The sequence below is a fragment of the Schistocerca gregaria genome, chromosome X, assembly GCF_023897955.1.
Source record: "Schistocerca gregaria isolate iqSchGreg1 chromosome X, iqSchGreg1.2, whole genome shotgun sequence".
Taxonomy (NCBI): domain Eukaryota; kingdom Metazoa; phylum Arthropoda; class Insecta; order Orthoptera; family Acrididae; genus Schistocerca; species Schistocerca gregaria.
Window position 1 is genome coordinate 290,749,880 of NC_064931.1, and position 22,235 is coordinate 290,772,114.

The following is a 22,235-nucleotide window of genomic DNA, read 5'->3' on the forward strand; positions in this document are numbered from 1 at the left end:
TTCACAAGTTGGGTTGTTCATACCTGTACAATGTGATAGACATGTCTATAGTGTTGGCATTTAAAGCACTGCATTGGAGGTGTGATCAAAAAGTAACAGGAATTTTTCAACTTTGTGGGCTTCATAAATCCAATTTTAAATATTTTTTTATCTTGTTGATACACATGTTCCTGGTGTAGGTTTGCATTTTCAGTGTAGTGAATATGTAGTTTACTGTTGACAGCCAAAAAGGCTGTTTTTTGAGTGCTCGGCAGATTTTTAGTTTTAAAAAAAAAGGATCAAAGAAATTCAATTAAATTTTACTTGAGAAATGGATTGAAGTGCTGCACCTCATTCAAAATGTTGATTCTGGGTTCTGTTGAAACTACTACAAGACAAGACAAGACAAGACAAGAGTTTATGGGTGGTATAGTTTATGAGTGGTATAAACATTTCAAATAGGGTCAAGAAGGCATTGAAGGTGACAACAACCCTGGATGTCCTAGCACATCACTTATTGACAATAATGTAAAAGAAGTAAAGAAAATGGTTCTGAAAAATTGCGGTATCACCATTAAAGAATTTGCTGATGGTGTCGGCATATCCTTTGGTTCGCACTCAGCAATTTTTTTGGACTTTTAGGCATGAAATTTAACAGCAAATTTTTTTCTGAAATTTTTGAATTTCAACCAAAAACATTGTTGCTTAGACGTTACTCATGAATTTCTGAATTAACTCAACAATTATCCAGAACTTGTAAAGAAGGTTATAACAGGTGGTGAAACATGTATACAGGTACTACACCTAAACAAGGCCTACTCATTCTAAAGGAAACTGCTTGAAGAGCCAATTCCCCCCCCCCCCCCAAAAAAAAAAAAAAAAAAAAAAAAAAAAAAAAAAAAAAAAAAAAAAAAAAAGAGAAAGGAGACAAGTTCGATCGCATGTGAAGGTTCTTCTCACCATTTTCTTCTCCATAATGGAATGGTGCACGATGAGTTTCTATCTGACAGCTGGACAGTCAATAAGGAATACTAACTGGAAGTTATGCACCAAATGGCTGAAGCAATCTAAAGAAAACTACCAGAAGTGTGGTGAACCATTAGTGGAAATTTCATCACATCACAGCTGCTCAGATCTCAATGATGTTTTTCTTTTCCTCTCTCTCAGGGGGGGGAGGGGGGGGGGGGATAAAAATAATAATAATAAATAAATAAATCTTTATGTTGCCTCAGCCAACATATTTGCTGGACCTTGGCCCTTTGGCTTCTTTCTATTTCCGAAGCTGAAAAGAACAACAAAAAGACATCTTTGTGCCACCACTGATATGATAAAAACAGAATCACTGAAGGAGCTTAACAATATAATGAAAAGCGAGTTTTTGAAGTGCTTCCAAGATTGGAAAAACCGCTGGCACAAGTGTATTGTGGTGTATCTAAGAGTGATTACTTTGAAGCAAAACTGTATCCAGCATGAGTCACAAAAAGAGCAACTAAGGGTTCCATGACCTTTGTCGTGAAAAAATGTCAAAGTGGCCTGAAAAAGAGAACTTCTAGAATATGCTGCAGAAGACCCTGTCAAAATTATCAGCCCACTGGAGCAAGTTGAGTGGGACAAAGTAATTGTTGTTGTTGATGATGAATAAATAAAGATTTTTTAAAAAATTCCAGTAAGTTTTTAATCACACATTTTATATGATATACGAAATGGACTCTTCACTTCTCCAAGCTTTTGCTTAGTTCCTCATCCATCTGCAAGTCCTGGTGAAAAACAAAATGTTGCACTATCTTCTAGATCTTACAGGGTGTTACAATAACAGGAATGTTACAGGGTGTCTTAGAAGAGATTAACACTGGACTGGGTAGTGCTGAATGGTTAATAAAAGTTTATGTATCAACAAACAAAAATATCCATAGTTTTATGTAATATTGCTAGCCAAATCAAAACAAATAAAATTTAACAACATCAGTGCAATTTTTATGCAGGAGTCAAAATTCCCCTTCTCGTCTTTCCTGGAATGAAACACTTTTACCAGTCTAGTACCAACCATACGTTAAAAATATTTCTTTTAAGAACTGAATAAACATAGAAAAGATTTACAGTTTTTACAATAGTGCAGCACTTATGTGTGACAAGAACAAAACATTTTAGCAGAACATCTGTTAGACAAATACAGAAAATAATAATTAATAATTGCATACAAACCTTGGTCTTGCATCCATAATGAACAGTTTGTGTGATTGAGCATTTGCATCCATAATAAGCTGAATGTAACGCTCATCTTCACGTGAACGTTTACCACCGACACCCACCAATGGCTGAGAGCATCGTGTTATGGTGGCTTGGCTCTCTGGATGTATCCACGACAGTACTGGCACACGCCCTCTGCTTCGAAATGCGGCCACAGCTCTCAAGTCATCGTCTGTAGCTTGTGCAGGAACGGCCCACACTGCTGGGTAACTATCACATATCTCGTAGTTCTCATTAAGCTTGCAGATTTTCCAAGTGTCATTAGGGACTGACTGAAAAATAGAAGGCAAAAGAAAAACCACAAAATAAAGCTAGTACTTATCACAAACTCCATGCAATAGGTTATTTTATTGTTAAATGCTACCTTGTGTCTTGTTTTCCTTCTGTTACAGGTCTCAAATTCTTGTGTATTCTTTGGGAATGGGAAATACACTGAGATGGCAGAAGTCATGGGATTGCAATGCAAGTGTATAGATGGTGATAGTGTTGTGAACACAAGGTATAAAGGGGGCAGCGCTCTGGCGCAGGTGTCTGACATGACGATGGTCACACAACAGGAATTAACAGACTTTGAACCCAGAATGGTAGTTAGAGCTAGATACTTTGACATTCCATTTCGGGAAAAAATATGGAATAGAATATTCTGAGAGCCACAGTGCCAAGGGTGTGCCAAGATTACCAAATTTCAGGCATTACCTCTCACCACAGACAACACATTGGCCCACGGCCTCCACTTAATGACAGAGCAGAGGTGTTTGCATACAGTTGCCACTGCTAACAGGCAAGCAACACTGTGTGAAATAACTACAGAAATCAATGTGGGACAGACAACACAACATCGCCTACAGTGCCCCTTCTGGTCTTGTGACCACATCAGTTGGACCCTTGACAAGTGGAAAACTGTGGCTTGGTCAAATGAGTAGTGATTTCAGTTTGTAAGAGCTGATAGTAGGGTTTGAGTCTGACACAGATTCAATGTAGTCACGGACCCAAGTCATCAACAAGGCACTGTGCATGCTCTTGGTGGCTCCATAATGATGTGGGCTGTGTTTACACAGAATGGACTGGGTCCTCTGGACCAACTGCACCAATCACTGACAGGAAATAGTTATGTTCTGCTGCTTGGAGACTATTTGCAGCAATTCATGGACTTCATGTTCCCAAACAATGATGGAATTTTTATGGATGACAATGGGCCATGTCACTGGGCCACAATTATCAGACATACAGTAATCAAGAGGTCAGCTTGTGCACAAAATCCTGCACTGGCAACACCTTCACAACCATGGACAGCTATAGAGGTAGCATGGCTCAATATTTCTGCAGGGTACTCATGGCGACTTGTTGAGTCCACTCCACGTCCAATTGCTACACTATGCTGGGCAAAAGGAGGTCCAACACAGTATTTGGAAGTATCATATGACCTTTGTCACTTCAGTGTATGAGTAAGGCAATACAAATAATCAACAGAACAAATAAAACATACAAAATAAAGAACAGCCAGTGCAGAAAGATAAAATGAGAAAAGCAAGTACACCTGTACATCAGTTAATCTAGAACATAGTTTCTCTCCCTTTTATTATAGAAGTAACTAATCACATCAGAAAGATTTTAGAGGAACCTTATACCAGACTGAAATTTGGGCCAACAAAAAAAAAGTTTCAAATACTCTGATCAGGAAAGGATAAAAACCCTCCTCTGTTGGCATGTGAGGTACAGAAACTCTATGTACATGTGATAAAAATCTACAGCGGAGCCACAATGTAAAGAGAACACCCAGCTGGAGGAACATAAAAGTCTTTGGCAAATAGAGGGGGGGGGGGGGGGGGGGGGGGGCAGACAACAACATCTGTAGTGTAGCATACTCCCAACTGGGAAAACGTGAAGTTTTCTGAAAGCAAAAATTTATCTACAATGACAAACTACTATTCAGTTATGTAGAGCAGCCATCAAAATTTATAAATATGGGGTTAATTTTAATAAGAAGCCATGAAACTTGGTGATATATGGGCAGTTGCTCCACAGAATCGATATATAAGTTTTATCTTTGGCAGATAACAATCAGTAGTTAAGGTTTATCTCCGAGAAGGATTCTCTCTGCCAAACACATGTAAACTTCGACTATGCTCTTTTCCAAAGTATTTTGTCACTTTGTGACGCCTGACCTGTCAGTCAGCAGAACAAAGAGTACCTCTGAGAATATCCAACAGAGATCTGGACAAAACATTAGAAATGGTAAAGTATTATGTATCACAACCATACCACCTGCATGACTCGCAAGCAGCTAAGACATATTGTCATAGAAGCATTCACTATACGATCTTTAAAATAAGGTATTCAGAATTTCCAAGAGGACTAGAAAGTGAACATACAAACTCCTGTTATAGCACACAATCACCACACTAATGGCAATACATATGGTTCTCCAAATTATGTGTCAGTAATTATCGGGACAAGTTGCTGACAACAAGAAAATTCCACAGGGAAAATGTCCCCTCGATGACAAAAACAACACTAGGTAATGTAGCACTGTTTGAAACACTACATGCATTCTTAAGCAGCACAAAACTTTCTATTTTATTTCAAACTCCATTTCAGTTGAGATCTTGCAATATTAAAAGTTCTGTAGTGAAGTTCTTGTAGAATGTAAATACTTTTGGATCAAAGGAGACTACTCACCGAAAAACAGAAGCACTGAGTTGTCGACACACACACACACACACACACACACACACACACACACACACACAAAGGAAGAAAACATTCCTAGCTTTTATTAAAAAATTCTTATTTTACAATCAATTGAAATGTTATACTTTCTTTTAAATATTTTTTGCTCTGGTTCACAATCAGAAATCTCTTGTTGAGCTTCTCTGAAAGGGTTTTCAACTTCATCACTAACAATCAATTCTTTATCAATTACAATTTTTTCTAGCAAATTTTGTAAATTATGCTGATGAAAATCATCTGATTTTAGCATTGACTCCTCAGTAATTGTCAGAGAAGATTCTTCTGTGATCAGGCTGTCTTGTGCAAGAAACTGCTTCTAATGAGTAATGGTATTTTTAAACACAATTTCTGAATATATTTGTACTGCCTGTTCTTGAGGGATCATGTTCACCAATAGCTTGTGTGACTGACATGATAATTACTCTTATTTAATGCATTTATAAGCAGTAATAACTTTACTGCACCTAAGTTACACCATTCCAAAAGTTAACGGAATAAATGAGGATTTTGACTATCATCTGTTCTCTTGGAACCGAGATTTCCGCCCTGCTTCCTTTGGCAATCTTTTGCTAAAAAATAGATTGCAGTAAAAGAATTGATGTTCAATAAACCTAACTCATAAATTGGAATGAATGGGATACGAATATAAATTAAAACATAAGTGATAACATGATTTATCACTATTACTAATATACTACATCTTTTCATTAAAATCAAGGGCATTTTACAATTTGTATCAAATTTTAATTTATTACAAATATATTTTCATGAGAATAGTATTATAACTAAATAATTTTATTTTTATTACAAAATCATTATTCAAAAGTTGTTAATTTACTTTTCAATTTGATTAAAATAAGAAATTAAAGTAAGTTTAAAAAGAAGTTGCTTCAAGTAAGAATAAAAGCAGCAATTTCTTGATTATGAAGTTAGAACTCCACACACTCAGCTAGGGGCAACACTGTTTAAAGCCATAAATTTTGTATACTTAACAGCACTCAGAAATCTTCAGTCAATTTTTTGGGTGTGTTTCAAAGTGCATCAAACTGCTTTAGGAAACGGATCTCTGGACATTGGCCTTCAAATACTAAGATTAGGAAGAAAATCTAAGTCGGAGAATACATAAGGTCCCCTTGCAGGGCACAACATGCAAACATATTGAAGGAAGAATAGAGTTTAATGTCCTGTTGACATCTAGATCATTAAAGATGGACCAAACATAATGTGAACAGTAGCAATAACGTAGTTCTCAGATTCCAAATTCACAAAATTTTCCAGCAGTGTTCATTTCCTCTGAAAGTACAAATGCCCACAGAGGATGTCATGACTGTGGTGAACCACATTTGGGTGAAGGCAAACACAGTTGTGATTTTTCTAGAACATGGACACCATCATGTTTTACATATGGAAAGACACAGAGCCTAAAGACTAAGGACAATTTATTAATAAATTTTATTTAGCAAGCTGCACCAAAACATGGCCACCACTATAACCTTGTCAACTGATTTATATTGAGAATAATTTTGCAAACATTACAGTTTAAGGGTTTCAACTTATTTAAAATTTAACACAGAGATAATAATTGTAATGTATACAAAATCAGCAGAGTTCTTTTAAAAGACACCATCCTTTTTTTTTTTTTGTAATTGATTTACAGAAATCACTGAAAACCAAAATCTGATTGATCACTATGTGGAGTTTTGAACCCTTTTCCTCCACAAAAGGGACCTGAGCCTTAACCAACGTGCTACGAAGAACTATCAACCTTTCATGGCCAACACATTATGAGACAAATTAAAGAACAGAATTTTCAAAACTAAATAAATTGCAAGAGTGGACTCTCAAATTGTGAGAATGCTATTACGAAACTATGCACTCATACCCAGTCATTTCAGTCAGTTATTTTTTACAACTCTTACTAACTAAAGTAGTCAATAGAATGGTGAAGAATATTTCTCATTTCTTACCAGGCGTTTCAGCTCGGCTATTGGTTCATGTACAGCCCATCCATTCTCTGTAAAAGTTTCTGAATACTCAAATGCAAAAAGTGGCAACTTGTGTGATAATGGAAATGCATAATGTTGCAATTTTTCAAAAACATTTCTTCTTGAATGGTTTTCCTGTCAAAACAGTACATCAGTGAGAACAACAACTTAGTATTTATGTGATCAAAAATGTGAAAAGTTATGATATTAATTCCACAAATGAAGAACAACCAGCATTTCAGAAATGATGTCCACTGAAAGAAAAAAAAAAAAAAACAAAACAGAATTCACCATGTAATTCACAATTTTTCCTGCAAAAATTATGAAAGATATTCAGCAGTCTGAACACTTCTCATTTTCATAGCACACAGCACACTCAAAAAGACAATTACAAAATGCAAAACCTGAGGTAAAAATGTGGTTTGTTACGAGCCCTTTGAGCACAGTCATTTTTGTCAATGTAGACACAGATACTAAAATACGGTTTAAAGGGAAAATTAAAACTTAAATAAAATGGGAAGTGTTTCAATGTCTTTTGAAGTCAGTGGCAAGCAAAATTTCTAAAATGCCACAAGCATAAACTTCATATCACGGATAACAGTTTTATGTATTTAGGTAAAATAAAACTCAGTTTCAATGTGCAAGATACCTCAAACACTTCAGATTGAAAACTCTGCAGATAGTAGGGGATCCCAAATTAAGTAACTGACAAAAAAATTATGAACCCAGAAAGAATAGCAATTTCACAAAGATGCATTCAGTCAAGAGTACTGGAACTGTCACAACAAACATGATGGCGTTGAGGATTACGAAAGATTAGTGCCTCTATGGGAGATTCCCAGTATTTCCTCAAACATTAAATTAATTGCACTTAGACACAGTACCAGTATCTGAAGATGCCTCAACATACACCTGCAAGTCAATCCTCTTCTCCAGCCACATGACAAAGATGGTCACCACCCACAAAGGGTTCCCACAATCTATGAACAAAACCCCATTAATTCTTCACCTGCCACTTGAACACAACTTTCATGTTCCATATAATGTGTGTCACGTTACATCACTTACTCGCAAATGGCAACGCCCTGTCTTTGGGTAAGCTATTCCATGCACTGACTGCTATTGCTTAGAAAAGAGGCATCACATTACTGTCAGCAGTGAATCTCAACCCAACTTCACAAAAGTACCACATGTGTGTATTGATGAACCAAATGGAATGGGTGAAACCTCATAATGTTGAGGATGCCACACTTGCCACATTGACACAGTACGTGATCTGAGGAATCAGATGGTTGGACTTGCGGTCACTTTTACAGCACGCTAGTAAGTGCTGATGACACCAACACAGTATTTATCCATGGAAAATTTGTCTTATGTTGAGGAATTCTTATGGGAAGGATAAGCTCTCATTCTGTCTTTGACCCAGTGTTAATCTGTAGGATGTAAAGAGGCATTTGCAACAGCTAACTGTCAATTCTGACATTTTCCAAGTGATTTTACAGTAAGTCTCACAAAATAGCAATTTTGTAGCAAGTCACACAACCTCACAAAAAAATAATGTTTAGTTTGATTTTACCACTCAAACTGAGAGTACGTGATTTACATGATAATATTTAAATGATACAATGTGTCTGGAAACTGGCAGAGGCTGAGAGCTAACAATTAACTGTTTAGAAAAAAGAAGAGAGAGAGAGGAGAGAGGAGAGAGGAGAGAGAGAGAGAGAGAGAGAGAGAGAGAGAGAGAGATCAAAATATTTTTGTTAATATTTAGCAAATACTGCAAAATATGTGCTATTGTGGGTTTGTCACAATGTCGTCTATTCTCTTTGGATGGAAATCAGCATAATTTAATTAACATGGTAACAGTAAAAAAAAAAAGTGGATTGGATGCAATTTCAAATTTGCTGCAAATTTTTTCTTAACTTCCAAGGAGGATGACGACACCTTATCGGTATGACGACACACACATAAGTGGAATACCTATTTATTTTTTAAGGTAATTTAAAGACCTTGGTGGAATACAAGTAATGGAAGCAGTAAAGGTAATAAATAACTCACTGAACAGTTTGGGCAACCTCCCTGGACATTGACCACTATCTGTTCAATGGCTCCGTATAAACATCTGTCACTCTCAGACTCAATCATTAACAGTACCCGCATGCCTTCCACACTAAAAAGTATCTCCCGTATAGTCTTGCTACTCGTGGATGGTGCAACTGCAGTCCACGAGCAATCCTTTGGCCAGTATGCTGAAAGTCTTACTACAACCTTCATAGACAGATATTACACACTGAACTTAATCCACAGACAGATTTCCCATGCCATATCCACTCATGCTACTAATTCTCCCCATGAATCAGTTGCAAGAGAGCAATGTCCTAGTCACCCAATATCACCCCAGACTGGAACAACTTAACAATATTCTTCGTCAGGACTTTGACTACCTAGTATTGGGCATGAAAATGAGAAAAGCCGTACCTAAAATCCTTCACACTTCTCAGAATGTGGTATTTCACCATCAACATAATCTACACAATATCCAAGCCCATTCCTAAACCACACCTACTCCCCCAACCCCTTACTCGATGAGTCAGACCTCTGTGGAAGACGTAGGTGAAAGACTTGTACTATATACTGATCCAATGCATCCTACTCGAGTCCTATCACAGGTATATCCCATTCTATCAAAGTAGTGTCACCTCTTAAACTGATGATATACCCCCATTACCCTAGCTCCACTCATCTTGCACTCTCACCCTCCTATCCATAGTCGTCTTCTCCTCTGATCCATCATCCTTCTCAATCTACCTCTTAGCATCACTGTACGTTGCACATACCTCCCCCTGCCCATGGCCAATATGAGCTCATGAGTGCCAATGTGCCAGCTGTCCCTTCATCACCGCCATCAGTCACTCCTCGTCACCCTTCCTTCTGCACCCTACATCCTTCCTCCCACTCCACTTCATTCTAAACAATATCTCTTCCAAAAGAAAGCATTGTTACCTTTACTGCTTACATTATCTATTATTCTTTATGTTGTTATATTTATTTAGCAATAAACAAACAGTAAAGTAATGTCCACATTCGCATCATCTGGATGTCTGTGGTTGCACCACCACTCAAATGTATTTGAATTTGTCACAGCAGTAGACATAAAATACAAAGTGTACTACTTTGCTTCCGCCGTTTGCCAATAGGTGGCGACAACAGTAAGTAGTGGTCGAAAGAAACTGATCACAGACGTCGGGCAGTTACATTGGACCTTGTTCAACATAACCTCAATCACACATTAGTCGATTTGTGTCTGCATCATAAAGTTGTTCTTGATCGAAAATGTCAGTTTACGAGCCTAATTCTCGTCATTTGCAGGAGGTGTTACTGTTTTGTTTCAATATGAAGGAAACAGTGGCCGAGTCTCATCGAATGCTCTCAAGTACATATGGTAAGGATGCTATTAGTGAAAGAACGTGTCGTGAGTGGTTTCAACACTTAAAGACTGGTGATTTTAACGTCGCAGACCGGCATAGTGGTGAAAGAGAGAATGTTTTATAAGATGCAGAATTGGAGAAACTGCTTGTGGCAAACTCAAGAAGAATTGGCACAATTAGTGGGAGTGTGACAGCTAGCCATTTCAAAATGTCTCAAGGCTATGGGCAGGATTCAGAAAGAAGGAACTTGGTTCCCGTGCAAGCTGAAACCGAGACGTTGAATGGCATTTGTGTGTTTGTGAACAGTCGTTAAAGAGGCAAAAACTGACGGGATTTCTGAATTGCACTGTGACCGGGGACGAAAAATGGGTTCATTATGATAACCCTAAACACTAAAAATCATGGGAACATCCCCGTCATGTTTCCATGTCGACAACCGAACGGAATATTCACAGCTCCAAGGTCATGCTCTGCATTTGGTGAGACCAGCTTGGCGTCATGTACTATGAGGTGTTAAAACTAAGTGAAACAGTCACAGATGCTCATTATTGAATGCAATTAATGCATTTAAGCAGAGCATTAAAAGACAAACAGCCACACTACAGCAAGAGCCACAATAAAGTGATTTTGCAGCATGACAACGCTCGACCCCACGTTGCAAAAAGAGGTCAAAACATACTTGGAAACATTAAAATGGGAAGTCATACCGCACCTACCATATTCTCCAGACATTGCTCCCTCTATCACCTGTTTAGATCAATGGCACATGGCCTGGCTGACAAACACTTCCGATCTCAAGAAGAAGTCACATACTGGAGCGATTTGTGAATCGCTTCAAAAGATGAACAATTTTTTTGACACAGGATTCTTACAATGCCCGAAAGATGGGAGAAAGTAGTGGCCAGCAATACTTTGAATGATACATGTGTAACCAATTTGTTTCATTAAAGCCTCAAATGTTGGGGAAAAAACGGCGGAAGTAAAGTTTTACACCTTGTCAGTTATCTGGATAAAAAGTTCTTGTACTACTTTAAAATCTCCATTTTGTGTTTCCACGTTCGATCACATCATAATAGTTGATGACTCACTGCATTCATGTGATGCCATGTACTTAGTCTTCACTAGATAGTACTAGAAATCAGCTGGTGTGACAACAAGTGAACTTGATACAAAATAATGCTGATAAAAAGGAGGCACTCCAAGGAGATGTTTTGTGATATGATGGAAAAGTGGAACAGTTCTAAATTTTGAAGTAAAATAATGACTTTTATCCAATAAATGTAATTTAAGACTGCTACTTTGAAAAATTCAATTGCTTCTGATTGCTAATTTAACCACAGACAACCTGATGATAAAAGTGTGATTATTACAACATAGGGCTATGTGGTATCATTGGTTCATCCTGTGTTGTATGCTAAAATATAATTACTGATTTAACCATCTCCACCTACATGGATAGCATTTATTAAAATTAAAACTATTAACACCTTTGTGAAGGTTCCATAAAATCCTACTGAGTACATACAAAATATGGTTATTACATGAAACAGAGCAGAAGGGAATACCAATGGTACTGGTCCTGTAATACTGAAGATCTCTGAAATTTGTGAAGAAAATAGCATAATATTCACTCCATGCAAACAATTTTGAGAAATCAAATATGTACATTAGCACATAGAATAGTTTCAACACTTTAACAAATCATGTATTATCTTCAGAGATAAATGTCATCATATGTTGTAGAATCCTAAAATAGCATATATTGCAGCAATTATATTGGCTCTGTACATATTATAAATACCACACATCAAATGCTACACAATGCAGCAAATAGCAGCAGCTGCAATCTTATCTATGTACAAAGCAGTGAAAACATATTAGCAAGCTCAGAGCTAATGTAACATGCCACATCTTCTTAATCACAATGATTCTCTAATTTAAGGAACATTATGAGGAAAGAATTGTAAAAGTAGTCTGTATAATCTTGGAACTAAGGCAAACGAGCATGCAGGGCCCTAACTTCTCTCAGTTGTGAGGTGGGAACCACTACAGCATTAATGTGGCACTTACTCAGCATGCAAGTACACACCATGCAAACACACACCATGCATCACACTGATAAGACATAAATAAAAATTATCATGCACAGTTAGTAGAATGAAGTATTATGAACAATGCAAAGCAGTACCAAAGATTCTGTTCCATCACTGTCTTCCTGAGGCCCCTGTGCTGGAGGACTATCTTGTGGTTTGCTATTCTTTGCCACACAGTCACCTCCTTGAATCATTGGCAGGTTCAGCCAGGTGCGAAGCTTTAGAGGACTCACTTTCTTACTGATGTGAATTGGAAATGGATATGGAAGGGTTTGTTTAGTAGGAGGAAACTAAAATAAAACAAAAACCACAAGACTCAACCAAATTAAATGTTAAAAAACATACAGGAGAAAGAAGACACTGAAACAAAAAATAGAACATAAATAACTATGAAATTTATGATCTAGAGACAGTCATATGAAGAGTATTACCCAATATCACTGGAGTCACACGCATCACACTTCTCTCACCAGACAAACGAAAACAAATGCGCATGCATGCACCCCCTCCCCCCTCCAAACACACACACGCACACAGAGAGAGAGAGAGAGAGAGAGAGAGAGAGAGAGAGAGAGAGAGAGAGAGAGAGAATGTTCAATTAAAAATGAAATACAAGTGACAAGGAAAGTGGAGAAGTCTGGAAAAAAATCACCAAGTATTTACATGCATGTATTAAAATTAAAAGTCAATAACAATAGTGAACAAAGCCCGGTTTTCAATGTCTACTGATTAATCCATGGTAAATGCACTGGCATTAGCTAAAACCGCACAAGCCAAGTCTGCTGCTAACTTAGTTTGCATGTTAAAATGTATTCTCACATGAGAATTACATGTGTGCAAATTGAATGTGTATGTGTAGGGACTGAGTATGTGGCAAGAACTATACTTCAGTTCATATACCTTCTTATTTACTTGATCCTTTAATTTTATACTATACAGATGTACAACATGTAGGACAACTAGAGTATTTATGCTTAGAACAAGGCACAAATATAAAAATAAATTATATGCACAGTTAACCATAGAGTACCTGGTATTCCAAGTATACTTTTTTTTCCAGGAATTAAATTTTGTGTCGAGAGAATGTGTCATATAGGAAAAGGAATTCTGTCTTCAGATACTCGTAAACAAAATAAAAGTGTGTTTCAATAGCATTTCTTTACATTATTCCTAAAGATACTATTTTGTTTTTGAAGGATACACACAGTTTGTTAATTTTTCATGATTCTCCCCCCCTCCCCCACCCATGATTTCTGTTCAATCTTTGGCTGAGCAAATGAACATATACCCAGTTTCACATGTTGTAATTCCACATTTCTCCACTTGGCAATATATTCAGTTCTTTTATCATAGGTTTGGGGGGTCAATCAAGTTGGTACTCTCTTCATTATTTTTATTAGCCTCCACTTCATCTACTGCAAATCACTGAAGTGCATGCCAGATGGTACGTAGCACTGTACTGCGCAAATAACTGTGGTGGGTGTGGCAGAGGGTACATACCATTGTACTACTACTTAGGGGTTCACTCTGTTCCATTCATGCATGGAACGCAGAATGAATGACTGCTTTGATATCTTTGCACATACTGTAGTATCATAATCTTGTCCTCAGGGTACGTATTGGACTGATATTTAGGGAGCTGTGTATTTCTGGATTTTTCACTTAACACTAGTTCTTGAAATTTTGTAACCGGGCTTTGGCAGGAACTTGTCATCTATCTTAATGTTGTTCATATTTTTATATAACATTGTTGGAGAACAGAGCTCTTTATTGTCATAAAATTATTTTAAAACAGTCTTCATCACATCCAATGTTAAATTCTGACCAGTTTCAGCCTTTTAATTATGGATCATTATCAGAGTTTGGACCACCTATATGATGGGGTCAGACACCATCACCGTCATTCAGATGGTGCAAACTCTAACGATGGCCCATAATTAAAAGCCGAAACTGGTCAGAAGTTTACATCGTCTGAGATCAAGATTGTTTTTAAATAATTTTATCTTACTGTGTCTGGCAGTTCAGGTTTGACAGCACCTTCTCAACACACATATGGCTCAAACAAACCTGTGACCATTTGTGCTGCCCTTTTTTTTAAATGCATTCACTCCCATCTTAGTTCTATTTGGTATGGGGTCTCTCTCACTTTGGCAATATTCTAACATGGATAACAAGTGTTTTATATGCAATTTCCTTTCTAGACTGATTGAATTTTCCCAGGATCCTACCAATGTACCAGTGAACCACAGACTGCAATTTGCTTCACCTATGACAGACTGTGAGTCAGTTTCACTTCATATCCCTACAAATTGCTCACTCTCCTATTTGTACAAGTTGGCCAATTTCAATTGTGACTCACTGATATTTTAGCCAAAAGATACTATGTTTATATGTTTTGGGGAGTAAACCATTTTATATTTCTGAACATTTGAAGTTAGTCGTCAAATTCAAAGATATAGTAGCAACAGCAATTGAGAGATTCATACCTCATAAATTGGTAAGAGATGGAAGTGATCCCCTGTGGTACACAAAACAGGTCTGAACACTGTTGCAAAGGCAACGGAAAAAGCATGCGAAGTTCAGAAGAACACGAAATTTGGCACAGATTTCAATGCGAGATGCCTTTAATAGGTCCCACAACGAAACATTGTCTCGAAATTTGGTAGAAAATCCGAAGAAATTCTGAATTTCAATCACCAACTTTCTCTCCCGAATGCGAAAATATTTTGTTGAGCCAACCTACATAGGTAGGAATGATCATCAAAATAAAATAAGAGAAATCAGAGCTCAAACAGAAAGGTTTAGGTGTTCGTTTTTCCCGCGCGCTGTTCGAGAGTGGAATGGTAGAGAGGTAGTATGATTTACATTCAGTAAAAATAGCCTGTTCATAACTGATGATAAAATGTTATACCTAACTATATCTTTGACATAAAACTAGATTAACAATATTACATCGGACAGTTACTGCATAAATTATATAAAGCAATATAATGTTCAAAACAGCTTGTAAACCTAAATGAATAGTGTCCACATAATAAACAAAGGTATATTTATAATTGTTAGATTTTATATTTCATGCAGGTACTGCTTGAAAATGAGCTATGCACATTTCTAGAAGTGGAAAAATAACATGACAATAAATAAATTGCAGCTCTGCTGGAACATATGTTTAAAAATTTCATTAAATAAAGATGTTACCTCATTTTCTATTTATGAACACTGTAAGTAGACAATTATAACTTCTATAAATGAATGAAAGTGAGAAGAACTCCCAATACCAACTGAGAAACAGAAAATTTTCTCAATAAGTAAACAATCTTTATATCAATTAAATGGCATACTCGAGCTACTGTCCCCATCTTTATTCCACAGAACAATCTATCTTCTATAGGGTTACTAAAATGGAAAAAAATCAAATTTTTTGAATGTAAATAACCTGTTAACAGAAACCAATGATAATGTGATTACATAAGGGATTCAAAATTGGATGTTCTCATATCTGAAAATAATATATTTAATATAGCAATTTAAATCCTTTGGCAGAAAGAAAGGAAGCAACCTTACTGTATAAGTCAATGATTAAGTTATTGAGACTGTGCACACAAGCCCAAATGTATCAAACATGGTGAGGAATTGGGTCATGTCGTTTACAAAGGATTATCCTAGCATTTTCCTCAACTGATTTAGGAAAACAATGGAAAACCTACATTTAGTGGGCCAAAGAGAGACTTAAGCTTCCACTAAATCCTGAGGCATCATGCACATTTGCCATCTACCAGGCACAACATGTGTGAGTTTTGTTATGAATTTATGTGCATACATTTTGTTTAAGCAAAAATTATTACAAGCAGCATTGTGAGGAAAACAGCATCATGGCAAGTAAAAGACATTAAAATTAATGATTTAGTCATCCAGTGCAATATTGTTTGGAACTTACCTGTTTGTGGGCAAACCTCAAATTCCTCATATCTTTGCAGAAAACTTCTATTCCATAGGAATTTTCTCCCCTACTGGAAGCTCCTCCAACCTTTTCAATGCGGCTGACCTGTAATTTTACATACACAGATTGAACAGAATTGTACCAATGACATTTAAGTAGATCATAACTGTGGTACTGTACCTAGTAATCTCTGACCATGTATGCTATCAAGAAAATAATATCCAGGAAATACACAGTAATTTCTGAATGTTCTCTGTATGCCTGACCAGACAAGGGTCAAACTGATTTACCATTAACACAGCATCCCATCAACCTTTAACACTGTGTTACACTCTCTTGTACAAAACTTAAATTGCACTGATAAGATCAATAAATTACTCCTGTCACCTGGAGTACCACTAGCTCCAATGATAAAGTTTCTCCAAATGAGGTGAGGGGAGGAAATGGGCGGGAGACTAAAATTCATTAGTCCTTGTGTAGATAAGAACCTTGAGAATAAACTTATGCACAAAGTTCAATTAGTATTTAGAGACTCTTATCAATTTTTTTTTGTCATCAGAGAAACAGTTTTTGTAAATAGTTTAAGTGCACCCGCACAATTTCAGCCCACTATTCTTTAGTGTACTCAATTCTTACAATTTTTTCCTTCACGTTTCATAAATTTTAAGTAGTTTCTGTCCTTTGTGAGGGGTAGTGGCAGCCTCAGGGATATGAGTACACAAATTAATCCAAATTCAACCACCAGAATGCAAACCTGTGTTATATAATGCAGAAGTTTTTGCCATGCAGTTAATATTTGAAATCTTATGAGGTATTTTCAAAAAGTGAGAGTCATACAAAATATATACTTGTTACTGAAAATTTTTTATTTGTGGTTTTAGTTTCCTAAAAACCTACTTCAGTGTTCCACATGATTGCTGTTCACTTCTAAGCGCTTTTCGTAATCATGCACTACCTTCTTCAACCCCACTGCATGAGTGTGTCTGCTTGGGAATTTAACCACTTTGGCAAAGTTGAACTGAATTGCATTGCTACATTGGTTGTTTTGATTCTGCTTTGGTGTAGGACATCCACATCTTTTCATCCATAACAATGCAGTAAAGAAAATATTTTGCATTTTGCCAACAGCAGTCAAGATCCACTCCTCTATTAGACATTCTTTGCTTTACACGCCTTGTCACGGTCCACGCGGCTTCTCCCATCGGAGGTTCGAGTCCTCCCTTGGGCATAGGTGTGTGTATTGTCCTTCGTGTAAGTTAGACTAAGTAGTGTGTAAGCTTAGCGACCAATGAACTAAGCAGTTTGGTCCCATAAGACCTTACCACAAATTTCCTTTTTTTTTTTTTTTTTTTTTTTTTTTGCAAACAATCTATAGTACTTCTAGTATCTACATTACACATAATTTGTGGTACCCGAATTTTTCCATGACAACTGTATTAGTTTTGGTACATCTAACATGAGGAATGACATCAGCCTGAGCACCTCCATTAATCACTGATCATATCATAGTTGTTGGTCCACTTACTGCAAAATTTCATTGGTCTGAATAACGGGCCTGCCACTCAGCTATCCAACACTTTTAAAATCAACATCATTTCTAACCTTTCCATCACTCACTGCTGTATGTTCATAAACTCAGCATGACTTCTGGTGGATCTCTATACAAAAAACTTTTTAAAAATATAATCAAATTACAGCACATACTTCACAACTGGCAGAACCAATAACTTTCAAATTACCATTGGTGTTTGCTTTCACTGATACACAAATAACTTATTTTTATTAACAATCAAGACGACAACTTGTGTGTCTTCACAAACGATCTATAGATGGTGCCACATATGTGCAACTTTGTTCTGAGCCTACAACATCCACACACATGAGGTAGGTTCCAAGAGTTTATGGCCTGACTACATTTTTAAAGTTGTAAAAATAAAATAATGATGCTATTTTTCAATTTAATCACACTTTACTTCAATACACTTCACACACGTGAATTAATGAAATTAACAACTCTATGACTTTTAAAAATGTAATCTGATTCTTTATTGGCAAACTGTCCCATTACAGCAGCTTTCACTTCATCGTATTTCTTTCTTCTAAGAGCTTTCTTCTTTTTAGAGAAGAGATATTAGTCACTTGAGGCTTGATCTGGACTACAGGGTGTGTGGTCAATCTCCTGGAAGCCACATTCCTTTATTGCAGCCTTAGCAATTGCCACCACGTGCACCAGCACATTGTCATGTATGAACACCATGTGACACAACCTTCCTTGCCTTTTTTAGTATGATGGAGTCAGGTAATTTGTGCAGAAGTGAAGCTTAGTATTATGCATTCACAGTGGCATTCCTTTCTTTGAAATCAACTACGAGAATTCCTCTGGAATCCCAGAAGATTGTTGCCATGAACTCCTTTGTGGACTGAGTGACCTTTGCCTTTCTTGGTGGAGCTTCACCTGGTTTACGCCATTCGAGAGTGTCTTTTTTCAACATAGGATCATAATAAAGAACTGTAGTTTCATCCACTGTAACAATGGATTCCAGTCTTCTTTCTGATTGCCACTTCAAAGCTCCAAAAACTTAGTTTAACAAGTGACGCACTGCTCCTTCTGCACTGCAGAGAGAAGTCTGAGCACCCACTGTGCACTGACCTTTTTCATGTGCAAAGGATCACCCCTGATCTGGGAAAGGTTGTTTTAGATATCCCTAACCTTGCTACAATTTCCATGAGTTTCAACTGCCTGTCACTCACAACTTCACTTTCAACAATAGCGATGGTTTCCTCAGTCACCAATTCAACAGGTCAAGCAACATGTAGATCATCATCAATGCTCTCTCCGCCTAGACTAAACTGTTTAGACCATTCCTTTACTGTGGAAAATGACGGGAAAACATCACCATAACACCATCCAAATGGACTTTTATTTCGGCTGGTGCAAGCAATTCTTGTGTCAGGATCTTTTATCACTGCACGTTACTCGATTGGATCCATTGAAGCACACAACTTCTTACTCGAATGAGTGTCACCATTCGATGGAAACTAGTACGTGGCTGCAATTCATGTGTCCATCTACTGACAGATGTTGCCAGCTCCCCTCCAAGGCATTTTAAAATTCTCGTTGGTATTTAAGGTCAGGCTGGAAACTTGTGGAACCTAACTCATATTATAAAACTGCACACATTTATGTTCAACATATCTTACAAAACAACTTTAGTGATTTAAATCACATTTAGTACACATATCACAGATCACTTACTGTATGGAAAGAGCCACTGTGAGCAGGGGGGGAGGGGGGGGGAGGGAGGAAACAACCTACCTCTCAAAGGGGCAAGGATACATGTGAAAAAGCAGCATAGTTCATGACACTCAAATTCATCCAGTATTTGATGATGACAGCACTTAGTGAATTGCAAACAAATGTATACATATTTTCAAACCTTTATGAGACACTTTGTCGCTGACACCCACCACAAAATGATGTGATGAAAAAAGTTTATCGCTTACGACATTTTCCCCTGTTCATACAGCAAACTGTTGCAACAGGAATTACTTTATAATTTATTACTTCTTTATTAATATCTCTGTTTGCAATGCATTTTGCGGACAGTATTCACATATACCATTGATGTATCTGCAAAAATATATCGCTGTGCAACACATAGTTCAGCAGATATGATGTCAAACACTAAGCTCCACGAAGGAGGAGGGGAAAAAAAAATGCAGGGAGAAATTAGCTAGAGATACAAGTGAACTACATGAGCAAATTTATGTGAAATATGTTGAATATATTGAATATATGTGACAAGCATATGTCGGCAAAGCCATGGGTAAAGAGTTCTTCCTAAACCCCTCGATCGATGTTCACCAAATTTGGTACACTTATTAGTTACTACACTCCTGGAAATTGAAATAAGAACACCGTGAATTCATTGTCCCAGGAAGGGGAAACTTTATTGACACATTCCTGGGGTCAGATACATCACATGATCACACTGACAGAACCACAGGCACATAGACACAGGCAACAGAGCATGCACAATGTCGGCACTAGTACAGTGTATATCCACCTTTCGCAGCAATGCAGGCTGCTATTCTCCCATGGAGACAATCGTAGAGATGCTGGATGTAGTCCTGTGGAACGGCTTGCCATGCCATTTCCACCTGGCGCCTCAGTTGGACCAGAGTTCGTGCTGGACGTGCAGACCGCGTGAGACGACGCTTCATCCAGTCCCAAACGTGCTCAATGGGGGACAGATCCGGAGATCTTGCTGGCCAGGGTAGTTGACTTACACCTTCTAGAGCACGTTGGGTGGCACGGGATACATGCGGACGTGCATTGTCCTGTTGGAACAGCAAGTTCCCTTGCCGGTCTAGGAATGGTAGAACGATGGGTTCGATGACGGTTTGGATGTACCGTGCACTATTCAGTGTCCCCTCGACGATCACCAGAGGTGTACGGCCAGTGTAGGAGATCGCTCCCCACACCATGATGCCGGGTGTTGGCCCTGTGTGCCTCGGTCGTATGCAGTTCTGATTGTGGCGCTCACCTGCACGGCGCCAAACACGCATACGACCATCATTGGCACCAAGGCAGAAGCGACTCTCATCGCGGAAGACGACACGTCTCCATTCGTCCCTCCATTCACGCCTGTCGCGACACCACTGGAGGTGGGCTGCACGATGTTGGAGCGTGAGCGGAAGACGGCCTAACGGTGTGCGGGACCGTAGCCCCGCTTCATGGAGACGGTTTGGAATGGTCCTCGCCGATACCCCAGGAGCAACAGTGACCCTAATTTGCTGGGAAGTGGCGGTGCGGTCCCCTACGGCACTGCGTAGGATCCTACGGTCTTGGCGTGCATCCGTGCGTCGCTGCGGTCCGGTCCCAGGTCGACGGGCACGTGCACCTTCCGCCGACCACTGGCGACAACATCGATGTACTGTGGAGACCTCACGCACCATGTGTTGAGCAATTCGGCGGTACGTCCACCCGGCCTCCCGCATGCCCCCTATATGCCCTCGCTCAAAGTCCGTCAACTGCACATACGGTTCACGTCCACGCTGTCACGGCATGCTACCAGTGTTAAAGACTGCGATGGAGCTCCGTATGCCACGGCAAACTGGCTGACACTGACGGCGGCGGTGCACAAATGCTGTGCAGCTAGCGCCATTCGACGGCCAACACTGCGGTTCCTGGTGTGTCCGCTGTGCCGTGCGTGTGATCATTGCTTGTACAGCCCTCTCGCAGTGTCCAGAGCAATTATGGTGGGTCTGACACACCGGTGTCAATGTGTTCTTTTTTCCATTTCCAGGAGTGTATATCAAACAATGGAAAATCCAGGGTGGAATGTAACGATATTATGAAAAGGAAAGTTTTAGAGCTGCATTCAGTGATACTATTATGGCCTTGAGATCCCAGATTCCTTGTTGTATGCTCTGTCGAAAAGTACAGATCTATTTGTCATCAGCAGGTGTAAGATGTTACCTTAATGAGTTTCCTCTCTGATAAACTTCTCAAGATACTTTTCAGGTAAGGTAAATGATTGTCCTAATCACCCAAGTCTGCCAGTCTACAGCTGGTAAGTTGAAATCTCTGTCTAAAACTACAACATGACCAGGAAATTTAATTGAAATATTCTCCAAGTTTCCCCTCAGATGTTCCGCCACAACTGCTGCAGAGGCAGGGGTTCTATAGAAGCATCTGATGCCCATATCTGATCCACTCTTATCTTCACCCAAGTTATTTCACATTCTAAATCTTTATTAATCTCACTAAACTATCGTTTTTTATTCCTATAAACATGCCTAAATAATCAACGTTTAGCCTATCTTTACA

At 38.3% G+C, this 22,235-nt stretch overlaps 1 protein-coding gene across 2 annotated transcripts in view; it reads right to left on the reverse strand.

The window, feature by feature from the left end:
- The window catches only part of LOC126299610 (myotubularin-related protein 2), a 160,839-nt gene that overhangs the window by 92,797 nt on the left and 45,807 nt on the right, over positions 1-22,235 (reverse strand). For both annotated transcript variants that reach the window (XM_049991643.1, XM_049991644.1), the window contains 3 exons: positions 16,400-16,507; positions 6,924-7,076; positions 2,182-2,498 (listed from right to left, as the gene is read on the reverse strand). In XM_049991643.1, coding sequence (XP_049847600.1) covers positions 2,182-2,498; positions 6,924-7,076; positions 16,400-16,507 — 578 coding nt within the window. The remainder of the gene's footprint in view (positions 1-2,181; positions 2,499-6,923; positions 7,077-16,399; positions 16,508-22,235) is intronic.